The sequence below is a fragment of the Anguilla anguilla genome, chromosome 17, assembly GCF_013347855.1.
Source record: "Anguilla anguilla isolate fAngAng1 chromosome 17, fAngAng1.pri, whole genome shotgun sequence".
Lineage (NCBI taxonomy): Eukaryota > Metazoa > Chordata > Actinopteri > Anguilliformes > Anguillidae > Anguilla > Anguilla anguilla.
Window position 1 is genome coordinate 10,252,749 of NC_049217.1, and position 20,963 is coordinate 10,273,711.

Sequence of the window (20,963 nt, forward strand, 5' to 3'; positions counted from 1 at the left end):
TCCAGGGTTCTCAAAGCTGCCGCGTGTCTTTACTGTCTGAAGCAGTGTCAGTGCTTCACGGCCTCAGTAGGAGCTGAATTTCCAGTGTTGTTCTGCATTTTGCCCCCTGTGTGCTTAAATGTGTGGAGCTGGTCACAGCCAGGGTGATGCAGGGGCACTGAAAGCCATGCGATATGTTCAGCAGAAAGACCATTATCGCCACACAGTGACTGTGCTAAAGAAACTTTTCATCAACAGAAAATTTCTCAGAGTTGGGGGGCGGGGTGGTATTGAAGAAAGGAAATTTCTGCTTTTTTTGTTCCTGAAAAATGTACATTTTAGCAAATTGGCTCCGTAGTGTTTTGCCGCTGAAGCTCATGACTGTTTCTCCCGTGCCACGTAAAGCATACTTTGGTCGGCTGAAATGTGGTTTTCATTACATTACAGGCCAAAAACATTTGACGAAGCCTGACTGCCTGCCAGTCTTTGTTCTTCCCCCGTTTGCCAACAACCTTTTTTTATTTTATTTTTTATTTTTTTTGGCTTTTCCTTCTCTTTTTGCTTTTCTGTTTTTTTGCAATATGCACCAAAATCTCACAGATGCCAAATTAGCGGAATGAGCGAAACGGAGGTGGAGGTCCCGGCAGATTCAGCTGACCGGGGTGTCGCTCCCTCGCTCCTCGTACTCACCCCCCAGAAGAGCCGCCTTTTCAGTCCCCCTGTTTCTCACAAGCTGGTCCCTGTGATGTGCGAGGCTGGGTAGTTTAGCACCTCTCAGTTAGCCGCTATTGTTAGCGTTAGCATAATTACTGCAAGGGAGCTGAGAGTTTAGCACCATCAGTTAGTGTTAGCGTTAGCCTAATTACTGCAAGGGAGCTGTGAGTTTAGCACCATCAGTTAGTGTTAGCGTTAGCCTAAATACAGTGTGAGAGCTGAGAGTTTAGCGCCCTCAGTTAGATGCTTGTATTAGCTTTACCCCAATTACCACAAGGGAGCGAAGAGTTTTGCGCCGTCAGTTACATATTAGCGTTAGCGTTAGCCTAAAGGCCGCGAGGGAGCTGGGAGTTTAGCGCCGTCAGTCAGCTGGTAATATTGGTGTTACCCTAATTACCACAAGGGAGCTGAGACTTTAGCACCATCGGTTATATGTTAATGTTAGCGTTAGCCTAAATACAGCGAGGGAGCTGACAGTTTGGCACCCTCAGTTAAGCGCTAGCATCGGCCAGACATCTGTGGATCCGAGGTGCGGCATGAGTTGGTGGCTGCGGTGTTAAGGCATAACAGCATGATCTCTGTAACATCTGTGTGAAAGCTGAGGGGAGCAGCGGGGAGTTTCTTCTTTCTTTCATTCTTTTTTTTTAAAAAACAAGTCTCAGGTTTTACACAGTCGTTTCTGTGGCCTCTCCTTTTCTTTCCTAAGCCACATAAATGAATCTATTTTTAAAGCATATTCTTTGTTGTCTGGTGTGTTTTTTAAAAATATTTATGCATTTTATTTTACTCGTAGGTTAATTTTATACATGTGATGCATGAAGTGCGTTGGAATAGTTTCTGTTTCAACTGCAAATCGGTCTTTTCGACAGCATCCACGAAGGAGCTTGCAGAAGCTTAGTTTTCTTTTCTTGAGGGGTGTAGGGATGGGGATTGGGGAGGAAGGGTACGAAAGTGCTCTCCTCATAAAATGTTGCAAAGTGCCTCTGCTGCTGAAGTGGGGTTTCTGTGAACCGAGCTGAGCGAGATTCGCAATCCTCCCTGTCTGAAGATAACCCATTCGATAGAGTGGCAGTTCAAGAACAGAGAACATAGTATGACATCTGGGACTGATGCTGTTACCTTCTGTTACAGCGAACATAACCTATCCAATGTTAAATTAACAAACACAAATCTGTATGGAATTTAAAACAGTATAGATATATGCGCAATATCGAATACAGCATACACTATGTGAGTGTCTTTTTTCATATATTGCACATTGGTATATTACAGAATATGTGTGCTTCATAATGCGTGCCTGTGTTTTTCAGGTTATTGACATAAAATATTCTTGATAAATGAGAACTGTACTTCATGCTTAAATGCTTACAGACGTGAGTGGTTCTTAACCAGAATGCATTCTGTTTCTCAGCGATGTGACCAATGCATTTACTCTCTCTCTCTCTTGCTATCTCTCTGTGTCTCTCTCTCCCTCTCGCTATCTCTCTGTGTCTCTCTGTCTGGTTTTTCTCAGGGTAACCAGGACGCCGCGGCACCCCCAGAAACGATGGCCCAGCCTTACGCCTCCACGCAGTTCGCCCCCCCTCAGAACGGCATCCCGGCCGAGTACCCGGCGCCCCACCCCCACCCTGCCGCTGACTACACGGGCCAGACGGCGGTGCCCGAGCACACGCTAAACCTGTACCCCCCTGCGCAGACGCACAGCGAGCAGGGCGGCTCCGACACCAGCGTACAGACCGTCTCCGCCACAGCCACAGTAAGTGCCCCGCCCTCTCACAGAACAGGGGACGGCTCTATGCCCCGCCCTCTCACCAAACCGAGGGGACGGCTCTATGCCCCGCCCTCTCACAGAACAGGGGACGGCTCTATGCCCCGCCCTCTTACTGAACAGGGGGACGGCTCTATGCCCCGCCCTCTTACTGAACAGGGAGACGGCTCTATGCCCCGCCCTCTCACAGAACAGGGGGACGTCTCTATGCCCCGCCCTCTCACAGAACAGGGGGACGGCTCTATGCCCCGCCCTCTCACAGAACAGGGGGACGGCTCTATGCCCCGCCCTCTCACAGAACTGGGGGACGGCTCTATGCCCCGCCCTCTCACAGAACAGGGGGGACGGCTCTATGCCCCGCCCTCTCACAGAACAGGGAGACGGCTCTATGCCCCGCCCTCTCACAGAACAGGGGAACACCCCTATCCCCGCCCTCTCACAGAACCGGGGGGACGGCTCTATGCCCCGCCCTCTCACAGAACCGGGGGGACGGCTCTATGCCCCGCCCTCTCACCAAACCGAGGGGACGGCTCTATGCCCCGCCCTCTTACTGAACAGGGGGACGGCTCTATGCCCCGCCCTCTCACAGAACAGGGGGACGGCTCTATGCCCCGCCCTCTCACAGAACTGGGGGACGGCTCTATGCCCCGCCCTCTCACAGAACTGGGGGACGGCTCTATGCCCCGCCCTCTCACCAAACCGAGGGGACGGCTCTATGCCCCGCCCTCTCACAGAACAGGGGGGACGGCTCTATGCCCCGCCCTCTCACAGAACAGGGAGACGGCTCTATGCCCCGCCCTCTCACAGAACAGGGGAACACCCCTATCCCCGCCCTCTCACAGAACCGGGGGGACGGCTCTATGCCCCGCCCTCTCACAGAACAGGGGGGACGGCTCTATGCCCCGCCCTCTCACAGAACAGGGGGGACGGCTCTATGCCCCGCCCTCTTACTGAACCGAGAGGACGGCTCTATGCCCCGCCCTCTTACTGAACCAGGGGACGGCTCTATGCCCCGCCCTCTTACTGAACCAGGGGACGGCTCTATGCCCCGCCCTCTTACAGAACAGGGGGACGGCTCTATGCCCCGCCCTCTCACAGAACAGGGGGACGGCTCTATGCCCCGCCCTCTTACTGAACCAGGGGACGGCTCTATGCCCCGCCCTCTTACTGAACCAGGGGACGGCTCTATGCCCCGCCCTCTCACAGAACAGGGGGGACGGCTCTATGCCCCGCCCTCTTACTGAACCAGGGGACGGCTCTATGCCCCGCCCTCTTATCAGAACCTCTAGGTGCTGCTCTGACGCACCTTTTATAGACATACCTTCAGTTTTCATGCTTTTCCAGTGTGATGGAGAAGCAGATTCAACCAGATTCGTTTCCTTGTTCACTGGGACACAGTAACGCTGTGGTCACATGGATCATGGTAGATGGCAGACAGAACAGCACTTTTGGGATGGTACGGGAAAAAAAAGAAAGGCTGGAAATAAAATATATGTTGCTATGGTGATGTTGCTCGGTGATTGTCTGATAACAGAGGCAGTTTCCAACATGGATAGGGAAAGGTGGACTGCGTTTAGTATCTTTATCTAGGTTGGGGAAAAGACGACAAAATTAATTTCTAATTTTCCATGTCCATATTGTGTGTTGTGTTGTGTCACATCCGGATTGGAATTCTATTGAATTTAATGGTGAAAGATTTTTACATACTGAAAATTATATGACATGTAATACAATATATGACATTAATTGGGAGTTAAATATACCAGAATTTATTTGATTTTATGCATTGTAGATGCATTTAGTAATGTAGGAAATATATTCTTCACTATGTCTAAATGTACCGTAAGCAATATGAAATTGGCAGTGCAGACAAATAATTCTTATGTTTACTTGCCAAGGCCTGTATGTATGGGGTATTTTTGTCTCAAAAACAAATAAATAAATGTAACTGATTCACAAATAAATGCAGCTGATCCACAAATAAATGTAACTGATCCATGAATAAATGTAGCCGATCCAGAAATAAATGTATCTGATATACAAATAAATGTACCCATTCTCCAAATGAATATAGTTGGTTAACATTTGTGCATCACCTGTCGCTTGCATTTATTTGTGGATCCTCACGGCACGATTTGCAAATCACAAATAGGTTTTATTTCAACAAATTAAGCCTTCAAACCAAGTTGCAACACTTTGAGTATCGTGCTGTAACAGGGTAAACAATCTGACATCCATCTGCAGTTTGCTAGTTATAGTTAACTAATTAGCTTGCTACTGTAATTCGCCAATTTATTGAAGTCCTACCTGACGTTACGTCCCACAATGAAGTACTGCAAATAACATCTGCTTGACATACTTTGCCAGCCAGCGCGCTAACATTAGTGTTTGTCAAGCTGTGCCTTCAGCACTATAAAGACACTAGCCCCGTCTATAGTTATGCTTTAAAATGAGTGTTTGTTCGGGTCCTACAGTAAGCATCTTCTTATATTTAACAAGTCTTTACGGGTGGCCATGTTGACTGTACATTACAGCTTTTTTTGTCAGCCCCTCTACAAATCTAATGGGATAGTACTCATATAAGATGATGTGGTTTTACTTTGGTTCAAGGTTTGAAGGCTTCATTCGTTGATCAAAGAGATAGCCATTACAACTGTTGTTCCCAGCCGAGCAGTTGTCTTGGCACAATCCTGAAGTGTATGCTTGCTGTGATTGGTCTGAGCAACGTGGGCATTGGTGTAAGGATGTCTTAAAATCTGATTGGCTGGACTAGACTCAGTGGAAAAAAATGTATATATTTTGTGGATTTTTTTGCAGATTGTGCCGCAAGGATTGCTTCAAACATCACAACAGGCGATGTACAAATGTGAACCAACTGCATTTATTTGTGGCTTGGCTACATTTATTTGTGGATCAGTTATGTTTATTTGTGATTCTGCTGCATATATTTGTGGATCAGCTACATTTATCTGTGGATCAGTTATGTTAATTTGTGGATCGGCTACATTTATTTGTGGATTAGGTGCCTTTATTTGTGAATTAGTTATATTTATTTATTTATTTATTTTTAAGACAATAATATCCCCATATGAATATCTCTTTTGGGCTGTGTATTCATGGCTGTGGCAGTGTGTGTGTGAATGAGACGTGGAGAGTTTAGCCTCTATGGAGATCAGATCTGTCTCACTGATGAAACACGATGCCATACATTGCTACATTTGGGCCTGATTGTCATTGCTTCTCATGTCTGAGTTTGAGTTCGGTAAGCAGTATGACTGCAGTTTGATCCACAACTCATCAGTAAAAAGTGCTGAGAGAAAGTGCTGAAGTGCTGTATTTTTTGTGCTGTTCATGAAAACGATCTCTGGGAATTCTTAAAATACTGTGGGAACTGACAGATCGGACAGCTTTGATATGGTGTAGAACACGCCGTGGTACTGGACATTTGCACCCTCCCCTTCCTCCCACTGTTCTGTGGCTATGCAACCCATCCAGTTCCCCACACACATTCCCAGTTACACTGCATTTGCCTATTCTTTTATGGGGAGCTGTCAGAACAGCTCACTTTTGAGCAAAATGGGTTGCTGGCTCAGAGAAACAACCTGCAAAAGGTGGTCCATACATATGGCAACACAAGATACCGTGACGCCTCTCCCCCCCCCCATCATCCCAGATTGAAAACCTATGCATTGTGGTGCAGCATAGTCCAGAACACAGTTTAGTCTATTGTATTACGTTGTATTGGTAGGAACATTGCAGTACATGGCACAGCTGTCTCAAATGAAATGAGTGTTGAGATTGCGTTTGTAATTGTTGGCTTTGAATTTGCAGTTCAGTGCAGAAGCCAAAGCAGTTGGAAATGGAGCCTGTTTACCATTTGGCACTCGTGAGATCGAGCCAGACCAGAGTTATATACGCGGTGTAAACTCATTTTAACAGAACAAAAACATTTTTACAAAAAAAAAAAATGAAATAAAAATCTCTCTGCCGTGAACGTTAAAATAACAGCTGTTTCGGATACCGCTTGGTCTTGAATTTAAGTCACCGACTGCTCTACACTGAAAAGAAAGAAAACAAAATCATTTAGCAATTTTTTTTGAAAGGCAACAAGCTAAAAATCCAGCTTTAATGCAGAATACAGTGAATGCTCTAACAGCATGTGTAAAGGCTTTGAACATAGTCAAGTGTGGCTTGATTCTTTAGTGTACGTCCTTCTCTCCGCACCTTTAGCGTAAGCGGAGGCGCAGACGCTCTGAGCGACGCAGCGCGACGCAGCGCCACACGTTTGCTGGTCTCGCCTCGCAGCTCTGGCGTCCGGGCGGCGGTTTTTAGCGGTAGGAAAAAAAGAGGCAGGGAGAGAGAGGCCGGCAGTGGCTGGAAATACATCTGGAAATAGCGTTTTGGCTCCGGCGTTTCGGGGCCGCTGCAGCGAGAGGGCTAAATTACACAGACGTCCAGAAGAATGACATCATCGGCCAGGAGCGACGCTCGCCGTCCTCCTTTGCCAGTATTTCATTCCCTCTGATGAGGCGAACGGGGCTCTGAACCCTTCTCGGACATTGTGTCTGCACTTCTTTCCATTACAGGACGCCTCTTGCTGGCACAGTGTCTGGGTTTTATTTTATTTGTTTTTATTTTTTTTTTTTGGGTAGGGTTTGCATTTCTTCAAGTGTTTGGGCGTGCAGATGTGCTGAAAGTCTGACGAATGTGGTTGGGAGCGCATTAATCTGCAATAGAAGGAGATGTGTGATTGGTTCCCCAGTGTTAAGGACCCGGGTCTTTAGTTGGGTGAGCGAATCACAGCGCGTGTGATTGTGTCGGTTTTGTTATTATGAGATCCAGTCACCCACCGCACCCATTGCATCAGCCAAAGAAAGCTTTGCTTTTGCCAGGATTAAATTAGAATTTATTCCAAACTATGACTTAAAAGTGTTTGTTTTTCCTCTCTCAAAAGAGCAGTTTGATGAGAAAGCAAACAAAAAAAAAGAAACAAATGCTTACATTCATTTGTACAGTTTTAATATTTCTTATGATTGCTGTTAGCCTCAGACATCATTTGCGGGACAAGATGTTTTGTGCTCCAAATGCCAGGCTTGTTGTTAATGTTTGGTTAGACGCTTTAAGTGCTTTGCTGGACTTAGTTCTCTCTTTATTGCTTGATTACGGCTCCCAGAAAACTCAGCAGCAGAACTGTGGGCTGTGAGAGAGTATTCCCTCAGTGATGTAATGCACGGAGAGTGCGTTATGAACCAAGGCAGCGGAGCTGGAGGCGCTGTGGTCAGAACAGCCATTAAGCCAGCTCCTGTGCAGGGGAAAGCCGGAGGGGGCGATTCTCTCTGCAGTTACCACGGCTTTGTTGTTTTCCAGCAGCAATAGGCCGGCCTCCGTGAGATCTGTCAGCGTGGCGTTCGGTGATGAGATCAATAAAATGGCATCCTGACACCCTGGCAGTGCCAGTGCTAGACGGCACGTAACGGTGACTGACCGCATTGCCGTCGTGGTTCGGAGGGATTCGTTCCGTTGGGTTTCCCCTGCCTTGTTGCGCAAGAGTGACCCCTCTGGCCAATCCGACACTTGCAGCCTGTGCGTTTGGCTTTCTCTGACTTTAGATACTTAACTTCTAAATCATGTGTGCTGTCGTTCAGCCACAGTCCAGGGATTTCATCTCATTACCTGGTACCTGTGCTGAGCTTATAAGGGGAATTGTGAGTGAGTCAGTCAGTCAGTCAGTCAGTCTGTCACAATGTGTTTGCCATGTCTCATTTTTACAGTGGCACTGTCACAGTACTCTGTACAGATAGGCAGATAGACAGGCAGACAAATCCAAAGGGAGTCTGGGGAATGGCTTGATGACCCTTCCGTCATGGAAAGGGGGCGGAGAGGTAAAGGAAGGGGACAGTCACCCCATTGTGACACCTCACTGACCCCGCCCCCTCTCTTCCTCTCGTCTCTTTTCCCTCCCAGTTGCGTTCCCGTGCGCGGCAAGGGCGAGCGGGCCATGGGCAGGTCTCCTACCGGCCGCCCGGGCCAACGACTCACTCACAGGACCGGGGCGTGTGCGTGTGGGTGGGGGGGGGGGGGGGGGGGGCGTGGGGGTGCGAAGGGGTGCGAGGGGGTCTGGTTCAGAACGGAGTTGGACGCTCTCATTAAGCTCTTTCTCACACGCGAGAGTGCAGCCCAGCAGCGGCGGCAGCAGCAGCAGCGGCAGCGCAGGAGGGCGCGGGAGGGCGGCGGGAGGGCGGCGGATGCTCAAGAGGGGGCGCGGGAGTCGGCCACCTCGCCGTGATCTACTTCAGAAGCCGCCGGCGCTTGATCTCCTCTCCCGCCACGTCCCTCTCCGCCGTCGCTGGAAGGCGTTCACATAATCCCCTCTCTGTCCCGCCGCCTCTCCAAGCCTTCCCCACGTGCCCGCATTGTCACGGCCCTGCGTGAACGCTCTCACAAGCGCTCTGCTCGACAGGCTGTACAGTATGTGGGAGCCTTTGGAACGTGGCTTTATTTATTATTTAATATGCACTTGCTTATTAAGATTACCTTAGCTTCATTAGGCCTAGGCTCCTGCCAGCACACTCAGCACGTGGAATACTGACTCTGCAACAGGGACGCAGAAAGGCAATACCTCCCTTCGCCTTTGGCAGGGGAGAAAAAATGATATAATGTGTTTTGTAATGTCTGTATTTTTCATATGTTGGCGCTCGGTCTCCCCGGGATCTAATGAAACCACACTGGGCTTGAGTTTTTTCCATTACCTGTGTGGGAAAAGTAATACCTTTTAAAAACGGAGAAACGCGAGCTGTCTCCTGAATTACAGTGCGGGCCAAACTCAGTCCTTTCAGCGCCGGCTCGCATTTCCATGATGTCAGTGTTATCGTTTCATTATTCCGTATTTGCTCATCTGGCAGATGAGCCGTTCGGGGCGAATCGCAGATGGCACCAAGATAAAAGACTGGAATCCACGCACTGTAGCCGTAAACATATTTTCATTTTGAAATTAGCTTATTGTAGGATCTCAAAAAAAATCTATTTAATGGGTTCCCACACAAAAAAAAATCCAAGTCAAGAAATAAAATCAAGCCTTTGAAAGTTCTTGAAAACACCTTGTTTAAAACAACATGTTGACCCCATCATGTCTGAGTACTTTTTAGAGTGCATATTTTTTTCGGAGAGGATTTTCTTGTCCTCCAAAAAAGCTTTCCATCCATTCTCTATTTCAAGCGTCGCCTTTGAGACGGATCCTAGAGCCGCATTTATTCCTGTGGATTTTTCGGCCTCTTTTTATTTTGCTAATGGTCCGTTGCGCTTGGGAGGAGTTGCGTAATTGCCCGGGGCGTCGCCCAGGGAGCGAGGGGTTCGGTTGACGGGATCATCCGCGTCCCCTCCCGCGCGAGCAGCCTTCCCGCGCTGCTCCAGTGCCCGCGGTCCACCTGCGCTGCTCCAGTGCCCGCGGCCCACCTGCGCAGTCGGCGCACGCTTTGTGCGCAGCGGCTGCAGAGCGAAACAGTCCGGCCGCAGACCAGCCGCAGCGTCCTCTCAGAGAGAAGCGAGTTTGGGCTTTCTGAGCCGCCGGGTAAGGGCTCACTACACTGGGTAAGTGCTCATTCCAATCTGCGTGAGGAAAACCGCCTGGAGCGCGGTGCTCACTGCCTGAGTTAAACAGCAAAGGCACCGGTACATACGGGTCGGCAGAAAGCTGCACTCCATTAATTGTCAGAAGTAGGAAAGAAAAAAAGAAAAAGAAAACGTGATTGAGGAATGCTAATTGCAGACATATTTATGCGCAGCCATACAGCCCCGTATCACGGGTGATTAATGCACTGCAGCACCCCGTGGAGCTCCAGACCTTTTTGTTTTCATGTGTGCAATCAGTTCTTAATTGCAGATGGCGATGGGCGGGGTGGGTAGTTTAGGGTGGGGCGGTCGTGGTGTGTGTGTGTGTGTGTGTGCTTCTGCTTGTGTGTGTCTGTGTGTGTGCCTGCACATGGGTGCGTGCGTGTGCGCGCGCGTGTGTGTGTGTGTGTGTGTGCGCACGCGTGTGTGTGGGTGTGTGTGTGTGTATGTTTGTGTGTGTCTGTGTGTGTGCCTGCACATGGGTGCGTGTGCGCGCGCGCGCGCGCGTGTGTGTGTGTGTGTGTGCGCACGCGTGTGTGTGGGTGTGTGTGTGTGTATGTTTGTGTGCATGTGTATGCGTGTGTGTGTGTGTGTGTGTGTGTGTGTGTGTGTGTGTATGTTTGTGTGCATGTGTATGCGTGTGTGTGTGTGTGTGTGTGTGTGTGTGTGTGTGTGTGTGTGTATGTTTGTGTGCATGTGTATGCGTGTGTGTGTGTGTGTGTGTGTGTGTGTATGTTTGTGTGCATGTGTATGCGTGTGTGTGTGTGTGCATGTGTGTAGTGGGGGGGTCCGTTGTCAGTTAATTGCTGATTTCCTGCTCTGGAGCCTGTGGGCAGACAGGCTTGGATTCGGTGATTGAGGCGTGAGAAGGGGAGTGCCAGCGCCCCCCTGAGGTCAGCTAATTAACAGCCCCCCCGCTTTCACCATCCTTCAGACGGCCATCAACCTGAAAGGAACAGCGTCTGCTACCTCAGAACGACTGCGCCAATCGCTGGAATAGCAGTGCCAATGGCCGAAGCAAGACAAGTCAGCTAGATAAGGATTTCCAGCTGGGAAACATTTGGTTTCGAAATCTACCAGACAGCTCCTTAAAAACATAAAATAAAACCACGTATTCCTTGCTTGCAGTTGCAAAGATATCCTCATTAGTGCGTGAGAATGGAACATTTAGAAATATTAATGTGGTGAGGTATTTCTTTTATATGGTTTCTCTTAATGCTAATGATAATCATTTTGTAGGCCACGCCAAGAGCTCACGCTGCAGGTACGGACTGCTGCCGGGATGCCTGGGCTAACGTTAGCTAAGAAGGAGAAAAAGCAGAAATTCTCGCCAAAATTCTAGTTTGTCAGATACGCCCACCTACTTATTTAATCAAGTGAGAACTATCTGAAGGTCGCCCAATTGAAAAAACTAGTAACTCAGCCAAGATTGTATTTTGTAAACCCTGTTCATCCGAGGCCAAGATAATTTACTGTTAGTCCCCTGGGCTTTGATGCATCACAGTTACCGTAGTCCAAGACAACAAAAAATAGGTCCAGGAATCTGGGCTGCTGATTTGTCCACCGTCGATACGATTTTGTGATTGGCTGAGCAGAACACAGTGACTCTGGCTACCGTGGTATAGATGAGGCGCGCGATAGAGCTGGCGGGTGGAAAAGAAGAACGGAGAGCAGACATCTCACCTCTCATTTTCTCTCCGTTTGTAGGCCCGCATCTTCTCTCCGGCTCCATTTGTTCGATCAAACGCACACCTGCCTCGTTTTTTTTATTTAACAGCAGTCGCGACCCTCGATCAGAGCCGCGCGCGGGCCAGAGGAGCGCTGCGGATCGAGGGAAACAGGAAGGGGTCACTTTGGCCGAGCCGCTGACCGAGCGAGAGGAGATGGCCATTACTAAAGAGACGGCTTCATCACCGCGCTGTCCGCTGCAAAATCGATCGTGTCCTCGGATTGCGGCTCGTTTTCCAGACGGCCGTGCTGCCGCCTGACCTCGGTGCCGCCTGACCTCGGTGCACTCCGTCTTTAACTCAGAGCGACACGTCTCATTTTTATCAGGGGAGGCATTACAGGAAGCGGGTCTTTCAGGAAGAAAAGACGCTTAAGAACGAGGGTTCGGATCGGTAAACCCCGTGTTAGTGCTTTAAAGGACCGCGCTTTTCCCCGAAATTCTGTTGTGGTTACTCTTCTTTGCTACTGTTTTTTTTTTGCTGCTGCTACTCCTCAGTGCTTGAAAGCTGTGTGCTTGTTGAACACTTGTTCCTCCCTCACACTGTGACAGGGATTACAAAGGTCTGCATTTCTTTTGCATCTCACAGTCCAGACGGCCAGAAATCACATTTATGTCATTGTGAGCATGCTGTATTTAGGCCTAATCATAGCTTTCCTTAAATTTCGTTTGACATTGGGTAAAAACTCCAAAAATGTATATTTTCATACCGTTGTATTCCACATCCGCTTCCCATTCCACATCCCTGGTTTCTGCAGAATATTTCTACCGTATAATTTTCCAACCGGGGGTGTGCGCTTTCATCAGATCGGCCTGTCCAGCGCGCACAGTAAAACGACCAGCTCAGCATCTCAAAATCTGCTGAACCACGGTGAGTTTCGGTCTACTGTCGTTTCTAGCTCAGTAGTCCCTTACCAGTCATGGAGGTTGCAGTACCTTCTTCACCCCATCAGTCCACGGACGAAAAAAGCTGCTCATGTCGAAGAACAAAAAAGAAGCGGTAATGAAAACTTTTTTCACGTTTTTTTTTTTTTTTGGTACGTTTAAAGTTTAATTTGAATCAGCACGGAGCTGTTCGCCACATTCCGAAGGGCTCTGTCGCGCAGTCCTCAGACGAACCCGGCTACGGTAAACGTTTCGGCTGAAGCGCTGGGCTGCGTCTTTCCCCCAAAGAAACGCCCCAGAACCACTCGCACTCTGCAGGGGGGCAGACTGTTCCCGCCAGATCAATGCTCGCTGGCGACAGTGAAATGGACATGCCGTCGGGTTCAGACCAGTTACACGCACAGCAAACCGCAGGTGATCGAGGCCAGTTAGACTATGCAATTTAGAAATCGCCTGAACTAGAATCTGTTTGTTAATGAAAGCGTGGGACAGTCGAGGATACCTGGAGAGTGGTTCTCTAAAAAATGAATGCATAAATAAAAAAACTATCAGTAATTCACTTTTTACAGTTACATCTTAATCATAGCCTTTTATTATAGAAATTAACAGTGCATTTTATTTGTGGTTGTGGGGGAGAAATCCACAAGACCTTGAAAACAATCCACAGGGGTTACAGTGTTTTAGTTGGACACACAGAGCACGGGACAGATAAACACACCCCCTCCCCCCACCCCCCACCCTCAGTGACCTTAAATACACCCCTTCCCCCCCGCCCCTGCCCCTAAAGGTGGATTTATAAACACTTATCCGTTCAACTATAGCCTCCTGTTTACGACTTTCATTGCTGCACTCCCTTTAAGGTGGCTGTTAAAAGAGTTCCCCTGGGGAGCCAGCTTTACCTCATTTAACTGACTCAGGCGCTGCTGACGCTGTCAGGGCCAGATCAGATCAGATCACCTCGCACGGCAGTCTCTGTCACACCGAACCCCTCCCCCCCCTCCTCCTTTGTGTTGCATTCACCAGCAGCCTTGACCTTTTTGTTTATTTTTACAGCTTGGCTTGGCTTTGTCTGTTTATTTTGTCCCACACGTGTGTTCAGTTCAGATGCCGTGTGCTTTTTTTTCTTCTTCTCCTAACGCCACAGTAAAGCACTAAGTGGCCCTCTGCCACTGTAATAAACACTGTTGCTCGAGTGTATCTTCTTTTTTGTGCGGTAGCTACAAACTGTGGTCCTCTGTTTTTAGCAGACTTTTTAGATGCCTCATTGACCAGGGGAGTCAGAAAGCAGGCAATGGCCATTCCCACTGGCTAGCACAGTCACAAGTCTATACCAGAATGCACGGCCCATTCACCTCCCTGGAACAGTGCCTTAATAGCATGAGCCACCCAGCAGCCCCAGATACTAGTCGGTTGAATTAGGTTTTATTAGGTCATATAGGGTTAGGTCAATTTTACTCTATTGTGAACCATTTGTTTGAGAGGCACATTAAAACAGAGCTTTCTGTTATTTTTTTCCATGTACATTTTTACTCATTTCAGCAACCCCCAAATTGGTTTTGAATTAGAAACAAAAAAGGAGTATTTACGTGTTTAATTAAGGTGTGTTTCATGTAATAGGGGTCTCTTAAGGGGATAGATAATGAATTAAATGAAAAGTTTTGGGGAAAAAAGAAGCTGAGATCTAGACTTTGAATGCACCTGTTTCACAAAAACAAGAGACTTGTTGTCCTCTCATATCCATCAAATCAGCAAATCATTTTCTCCTGTTTAAGACGAATCAGCAGTGCACTTATTCCAGACAGAGGCTGTAAATCGTCAGGTTTTTTCTGCTCCACTTCTTGCAGTTCTGGAATACATTAAAGATGGAAGGAAAGAAAGCTTTTGCACTTGAATGCTTGACATTTTATGAAGCTCGTGTTTTTTAAATGAATTTATTTATTTTTTTGCAGGGTGTCTTGCCAGCATTGTTCGGCTACCTTTAATAGCTTCCTCCAGCCTTGCTCGCTGATTTGTTCTTTGGAAATGTAGTCCGGGGTGTTAAGTGGTCAAACGAATGCATCTCTGCACATCATGAATGCGGACAAAAGGGTTCATTCTGAGACGGGTCCTCTGAGGAGAGCGGGGGGGGGGGAATGGGGGGGGGGGCGGGGGGGAATGGGGGTGGACACCCGCGAGCGGGAGGAAGGTCGTTCCGATTCCTACAGGAGTGTCGTTTTTGCTGCATGCTTCCCTTTCTTTTCCTCCGGCGGTGAACCCTTTCCTCCTCCCCCCCCCCCCCCCCCCCCCCCCCCAGTGTGAGCTCAGCCCCTTTCAGAAATCCCACGCTGCAGTGTCAACGAGAGCCGAGTGGTCGGTGGGCCTGAAGAGCCTCGCTTTTAGTCCTTCTTTACTTGAGCGTGTACTCATCACCCTCACCGGGCCTGGCTCCTATGGATCCATGTTTTGTTTTTCATAGTATGTCCAAATAAACACTACTTCTGGGGCAGTATGATGACATCGCCAGTATGAGTTCACTCACAGTAGGCGACGGAGATTGGCCTTCAGACTTTTCTTAAAAGCTACTCAGGCTATGATTCCAACCTGCTAACATGCTAACCAGTGGTGCTCGCTTTGAAAAGCTTTGTTTAGCTGTTGAGATATTTCAGCCAGTGGTGAAAGATTCTGTCACTATATTGAAGCAGTACTCAGCCGTTGCAGAGAAAGGGTGAGGGACGTAAGAAAGCTATCGTGGATTCGCAAGAGCAACCGATTCCAAAAAAGGATTCAATCTTAAAACTTGGAACTAGCTTGGGTTTCAGCGAGCTGATGTTATCCAAAGCACGGTGGATACGGCTGTCAGATTCGAAATTTGAATATTCCTTGGAATATGAAAACAATGTTTTCGAATAGTTAAAATTCTTTTTTTTTTAATTGAATGTTGCATGCTAAAATTGCAATGGGCTCCCTGATACAAAACATTATCTCTTGCTTCAGTATAACCCTTTTTCTGCTTGTGCATAGCCAGTCAAGTTTTGGATTTGAACTACTGGCTGCCACCCCAGAAAGAAACAAGGGGAAGCACTGGATGTCCATGTAAAATGTCTGAACTGGAAGTTATGTACGGCACATTAGTTACTTTTGGTTGATGTCAGTCCACTGTCATTTGAAAACCATCTTTGAATGTACGTTTATAGATTGACAAGCCTTCATCAAAAAGATAAAATCAAAATCCAGTTTCAAACACTAAATAGGCTATTGTGACATGCATTGTGTAGTACCCAAAAATCTGAAATAAATATTAGATGTTTTACCACACTCCCTAGCCCTGTTCAACAGTTTACTTGGAGGTTTTTTTTTTTGTCGTTTGTTTTTTTGTAAACATACTGCCTCTTTTTTCATGAAAACACTATTAATTTCAAGGTCCACTTACTATATATTTGTTCACTTACAATTTTTGCTTCTCAGAAAAAGGTCCACATAGCAATGTGTCAGCCACAAATGAGGAGGGGCTATGTTTTTATGCAGAGAGAAGTGAAAAATATCTTTGCTAATAGTTAACTCCTGGCTAACCAAAGCCAGGGCAGTAGTCTGCCACTCTGCTCCATTCAAGCCCTGCCGGGCGGCGGAGGGGGGGGGGGGGTTCGCCGCTCCACCCTTGTGTGCGTCTGCCCTGTTATTTGGGACCGCAGATGTTATTTTATGGGTAAGCCCCTATGAAAGCCCTGTGGAGGACAGACGGGGCTGGAGAGGTAACCAGAGCCCTGAAGTGAAGCAATTAGCCACCAGACGTTCCCTTTCGCAGGGGTAACTGGCTTTGCCGGTCAAAATTTTGAACTGGGCGTCCTGTGTAAATATTTTTAGTGAGCTAAGTAGCTGTTGTAAACAAACCGCAACGTACAGCACGCTGCGCTGCGTGCTTCTATAGGAGCTCCACGCTAAGTATCTGCAGTGTGTTTCTATAGGAGCCCCACGCTAAGTATCTGCAGTGTGTTTCTATAGGAGCTCCACGCTAAGTATCTGCAGTACCCGTCTTTTGATCTGCGTGTTGACCGGCGTGGTTTTACCTGCACAGCATACTGTATGTTATCACAGCTGTGCTACTGATTGTATGTTCACACGTGTTATGTGATAGGGAGGCCGTAGGTTCTTCAGGGGCGTTTATCGTATAAGCCAGTGCTGAAGGATCTCAACAGTGCAGTGTGTAGAGCCTGACTCCGTGTGTTTCTGAAGGTGTAGCATTTCAGGATACTAGTGTAACATCTTGGATTTTTATTAGTCAGGTAAATATGCAGGAAAATAGGCCAGTAGGTTTTGTGTTTGGGGTAGGGCCATCGTGTTTGGGCCCTCTGCTGGCTGGGATGACTGGAGAGGCAGCTGTCCAGGCACCCAATCCGGTCGCTTTGTCTAAGCCCTTATGCACCGCAGTCATTGCGGAAAATCTTTATATGTGGAGCGATTAAATTGTTAAATTGACCCTCCTCATGTGAGCAGTTTGTCTTTAAACGGCACCGACTGGGACGAGAGGGTTGGATCTCCAATGAAGCCTTTTCTCCCAGCATGCCTCTGTGTCCCTACAGTTACTGGGTGTGTTTAAAGCATGAACTGTAATAAAAGAATCATATAAACAAAGAAGACATTTTGATTATGAGCACGTTTTTTGAAAGCAGCACTGCAGGACCTGACTGCCAAACACTAATGATTTCCAGCCCTGACAGTCTGCCCTTTCAGTGAACTTCATTCAACGCCAACGCTGGGTTTCATATTGAACATAAAAAACATTCAAATTTTTCTATATACTGGTCTACCATCTCGGTAGTTTTTGAACATAAATTGAACAAAATACTACGCTCAACTCATTGCATTTTCAATGTTTTACGATGTCTTGTTCATTGATATTTATTTAGCTTTTAAGATTTGTAATGCAGCCACAGTAGGCCATTATTGGCAGGGAACCAAGGTTCCTGTGTTCTGTCTTTAATCGCACAATTTAAAAACTATGTATACCTATGACGTAAAATAAATAAACAAAATTAATGTAAAGAAAATTACCGCCATACAGTTAACATTAGGACTAGGGAATGTATTTAAAGTCAGAGTTTTTTCAGTTTTCTATCTTTGCTTTCTTTAGTGGTTTGTCCCTCCCTTTAAAAAAAAAAAAAAAAAAAAAAACTTTACTTTAAATAATATGTATCCAATTTGCTTATTGGATCCAGATGTCTTAGAAAAACAGTCAGCGCCTGTCTCTTTGTTTCCCCGGCCTGACGCAGCGTAGCATGTGCATGTGTCAGGAAAAGGAGGAGGTTGTTTCTGTTTTATTGACATGTTTGGAGTGGTGAGGGACCAGTGCCAGTTTAAAAAATGTTTTTCAAAAAAAAATTTTTTAAGAACATTTAAAAATACCACAACACAGATGGCATGAATGGTAAACTGTCAGCAGAGAGCATACTGTATACACAGGCTGCGTGTTTTGGTTGGCCGCAAGCCCAGAATTGTCTGAAGCAGAAATGGAAAATATTCTCTTTACTTTGGTAAAATGGGTTAAGTGTGCTACATAGTCCTCGGATTTGTCATCCTGGCGAGAGCCTCCCCAGCAGACAGGTATCCCCCCCATTTATTTTATTTAACTGAGCGTTCAGTATCAGCTAGCTAAATCATTATAGCAGCGTCCGTGTGTCTGCATCGCACCCTATCACTGCACCATTGGAAAATGTGAAACGGGTGTAAAATACATGCGCCAGTTAGCCTGGTTTGTAAGTCATCTTGTGTCTGCCAAAGAAATAAGCTTAAGCATATGGCTCAGTAAGCAGTAAACATGGTTATCCCCAGTGCACACCCGCTGTGGAAGGTTCAAACCTTGACATCGCCTATCCAATTACTGCCTCTTCTGTGGTACTGTTTGGACTATAGGGTGTAAAATAGTCACAGGCTCTCCTGTAGTAGTGTGTGGACTACGGGGTGTAAAATAGTCACTGGCTCTCCTGTAGTACTGTGTGGACTATAGGGTGTAAAATAGTCACTGGCTCTCCTGTAGTACTGTGTGGACTATTGGGTGTTAAATACTAATTTGCTCTCCTGTAGTACTGTGTGGACTATAGGGTGTGAAATAGTCATTATTTACCGGTTCAGTCAAGTCACCCATTAGTTTAATCAGGCTCTGTGCGTGCCTGGCTGGATTGAGAGACTACAGGCTTGTCAGCCCCCCAGGACTACGGCTGTGCAGCCCTGAGGGCACTGTGGCCCTTACTGTAGGTGCGAGGCTGTGCAGCCCTGAGAGCACTGTGGCCCTTACTGTAGGTGCGAGGCTGTGCAGCCCTGAGAGCACTGTGGCCCTTACTGTAGGTGCGAGGCTGTGCAGCCCTGAGAGCACTGTGGCCCTTACTGTAGGTGCGAGGCTGTGCAGCCCTGAGAGCACTGTGGCCCTTACTGTAGGTGCGAGGCTGTGCAGCCCTGAGAGCACTGTGGCCCTTACTGTAGGTGCGAGGCTGTGCAGCCCTGAGAGCACTGTGGCCCTTACTGTAGGTGCGAGGCTGTGCAGCCCTGAGAGCACTGTGGCCCTTACTGTAGGTGCGAGGCTGTGCAGCCCTGCGGGCACTGTGGCCCTTACTGTAGGTGCGAGGCTGTGCAGCCCTGCGGGCACTGTGGCCCTTACTGTAGGTGCGAGGCTGTGCAGCCCTGAGAGCACTGTGGCCCTTACTGTAGGTGCGAGGCTGTGCAGCCCTGAGAGCACTGTGGCCCTTACTGTAGGTGCGAGGCTGTGCAGCCCTGAGAGCACTGTGGCCCTTACTGTAGGTGCGAGGCTGTGCAGCCCTGAGAGCACTGTGGCCCTTACTGTAGGTATGAGGCTGTGCAGCCCTGAGAGCACTGTGGCCCTTACTGTAGGTATGAGGCTGTGCAGCCCTGAGAGCACTGTGGCCCTTACTGTAGGTGCGAGGCTGTGCAGCCCTGAGAGCACTGTGGCCCTTACTGTAGGTGCGAGGCTGTGCAGCCCTGAGAGCACTGTGGCCCTTACTGTAGGTGCGAGGCTGTGCAGCCCTGAGAGCACTGTGGCCCTTACTGTAGGTATGAGGCTGTGCAGCCCTGAGAGCACTGTGGCCCTTACTGTAGGTGCGAGGCTGTGCAGCCCTGAGAGCACTGTGGCCCTTACTGTAGGTGCGAGGCTGTGCAGCCCTGAGAGCACTGTGGCCCTTACTGTAGGTGCGAGGCTGTGCAGCCCTGAGAGCACTGTGGCCCTTACTGTAGGTGCGAGGCTGTGCAGCCCTGAGAGCACTGTGGCCCTTACTGTAGGTGCGAGGCTGTGCAGCCCTGAGAGCACTGTGGCCCTTACTGTAGGTGCGAGGCTGTGGGCTTCGGGCAGGCCGAGTGAGAGGAACGGAGCCGCGGCCGTAGAGGAAAGGGTTTTAACAGGCCGCCGGGTCGATGGTGACACGGTTGTTTGCGCGGATGTTTCTGTGCCCCGCCTAAGTCCCCCCTCTTAGCCCCCTAATGACTCTTGAGTGGTGTGTGCAGAGACAGCGCACAACAGCCCCCGTCATTGTTTGCCCATTAGAGCCCATCTCCGGATCGATGACCAGTAAACACGCCGCCGTGTCCACAGGTGGCACGAAATTGATTCGCGTCGCAGGGGTCTGGCCCAAACCGCGCCGGTGACAGGCCTGCCGATGTCCGGACGGGGCCTCTTACCGCTCGACCTCACACCTCCAGCGAGGGCGGGAGGGGGGCAGGTCATATCAGATCTCACATATGTTTCCTGTAATTGGAATTGACCTTCGGTATGCACTTATTGGATAAAAGCGACTGCCGGATAAAATATAATGCAATGTAATTCAACATCAATGTGTTAAGTCCCCCTGTTCACACCTTTCTACGTACAGCAGCCCATTGCACCCTAAGAAGACTCGCTTTCAGTTATGCGGCCCGATCCATGTTCTCCATAGGGCTGGGCAATTTCTCTCCTTTTTTCTAACGATCATTAGAATGAGCCCTGTAGAACCTGCAGGGCTCTCTTCCCCTTTTTCGGTCCACTGTGGTGGTCCACTCTTTTGTTTATGACTGGTAATAACAAATGAGAGATTGCTTGCTTTTTCATGTCCTGGAAGAATACCTGCCCATCCTCTCTGCAATGCTCTTATTATTCTTTCAGGATCTGATCTTTTCCTAAGCCTGCCTACCTACACAAACCTTCTCCCCATGGGTCATTATTTTCCAACCGCATTGTCTGTGTGAAAATGTGGTTGCAATTTCCATCCGTTATTTGGACCGAGCACTTTGGGCGAAAGTTTTTTTCCCCACTGGGTGAGCTCTCCT

The 20,963-nt window shown here is 48.3% G+C and overlaps 1 protein-coding gene across 15 annotated transcripts in view; it reads left to right on the plus strand.

Annotated features, from left to right (window-relative positions):
• Positions 1-20,963, plus strand: part of rbfox1 (RNA binding fox-1 homolog 1) — a 403,255-nt gene that overhangs the window by 334,678 nt on the left and 47,614 nt on the right. For all 15 annotated transcript variants that reach the window (XM_035398366.1, XM_035398363.1, XM_035398362.1 and 12 more), the window contains one exon: positions 2,207-2,449. In XM_035398366.1, the coding sequence (XP_035254257.1) occupies positions 2,207-2,449 (243 nt within the window). The remainder of the gene's footprint in view (positions 1-2,206; positions 2,450-20,963) is intronic.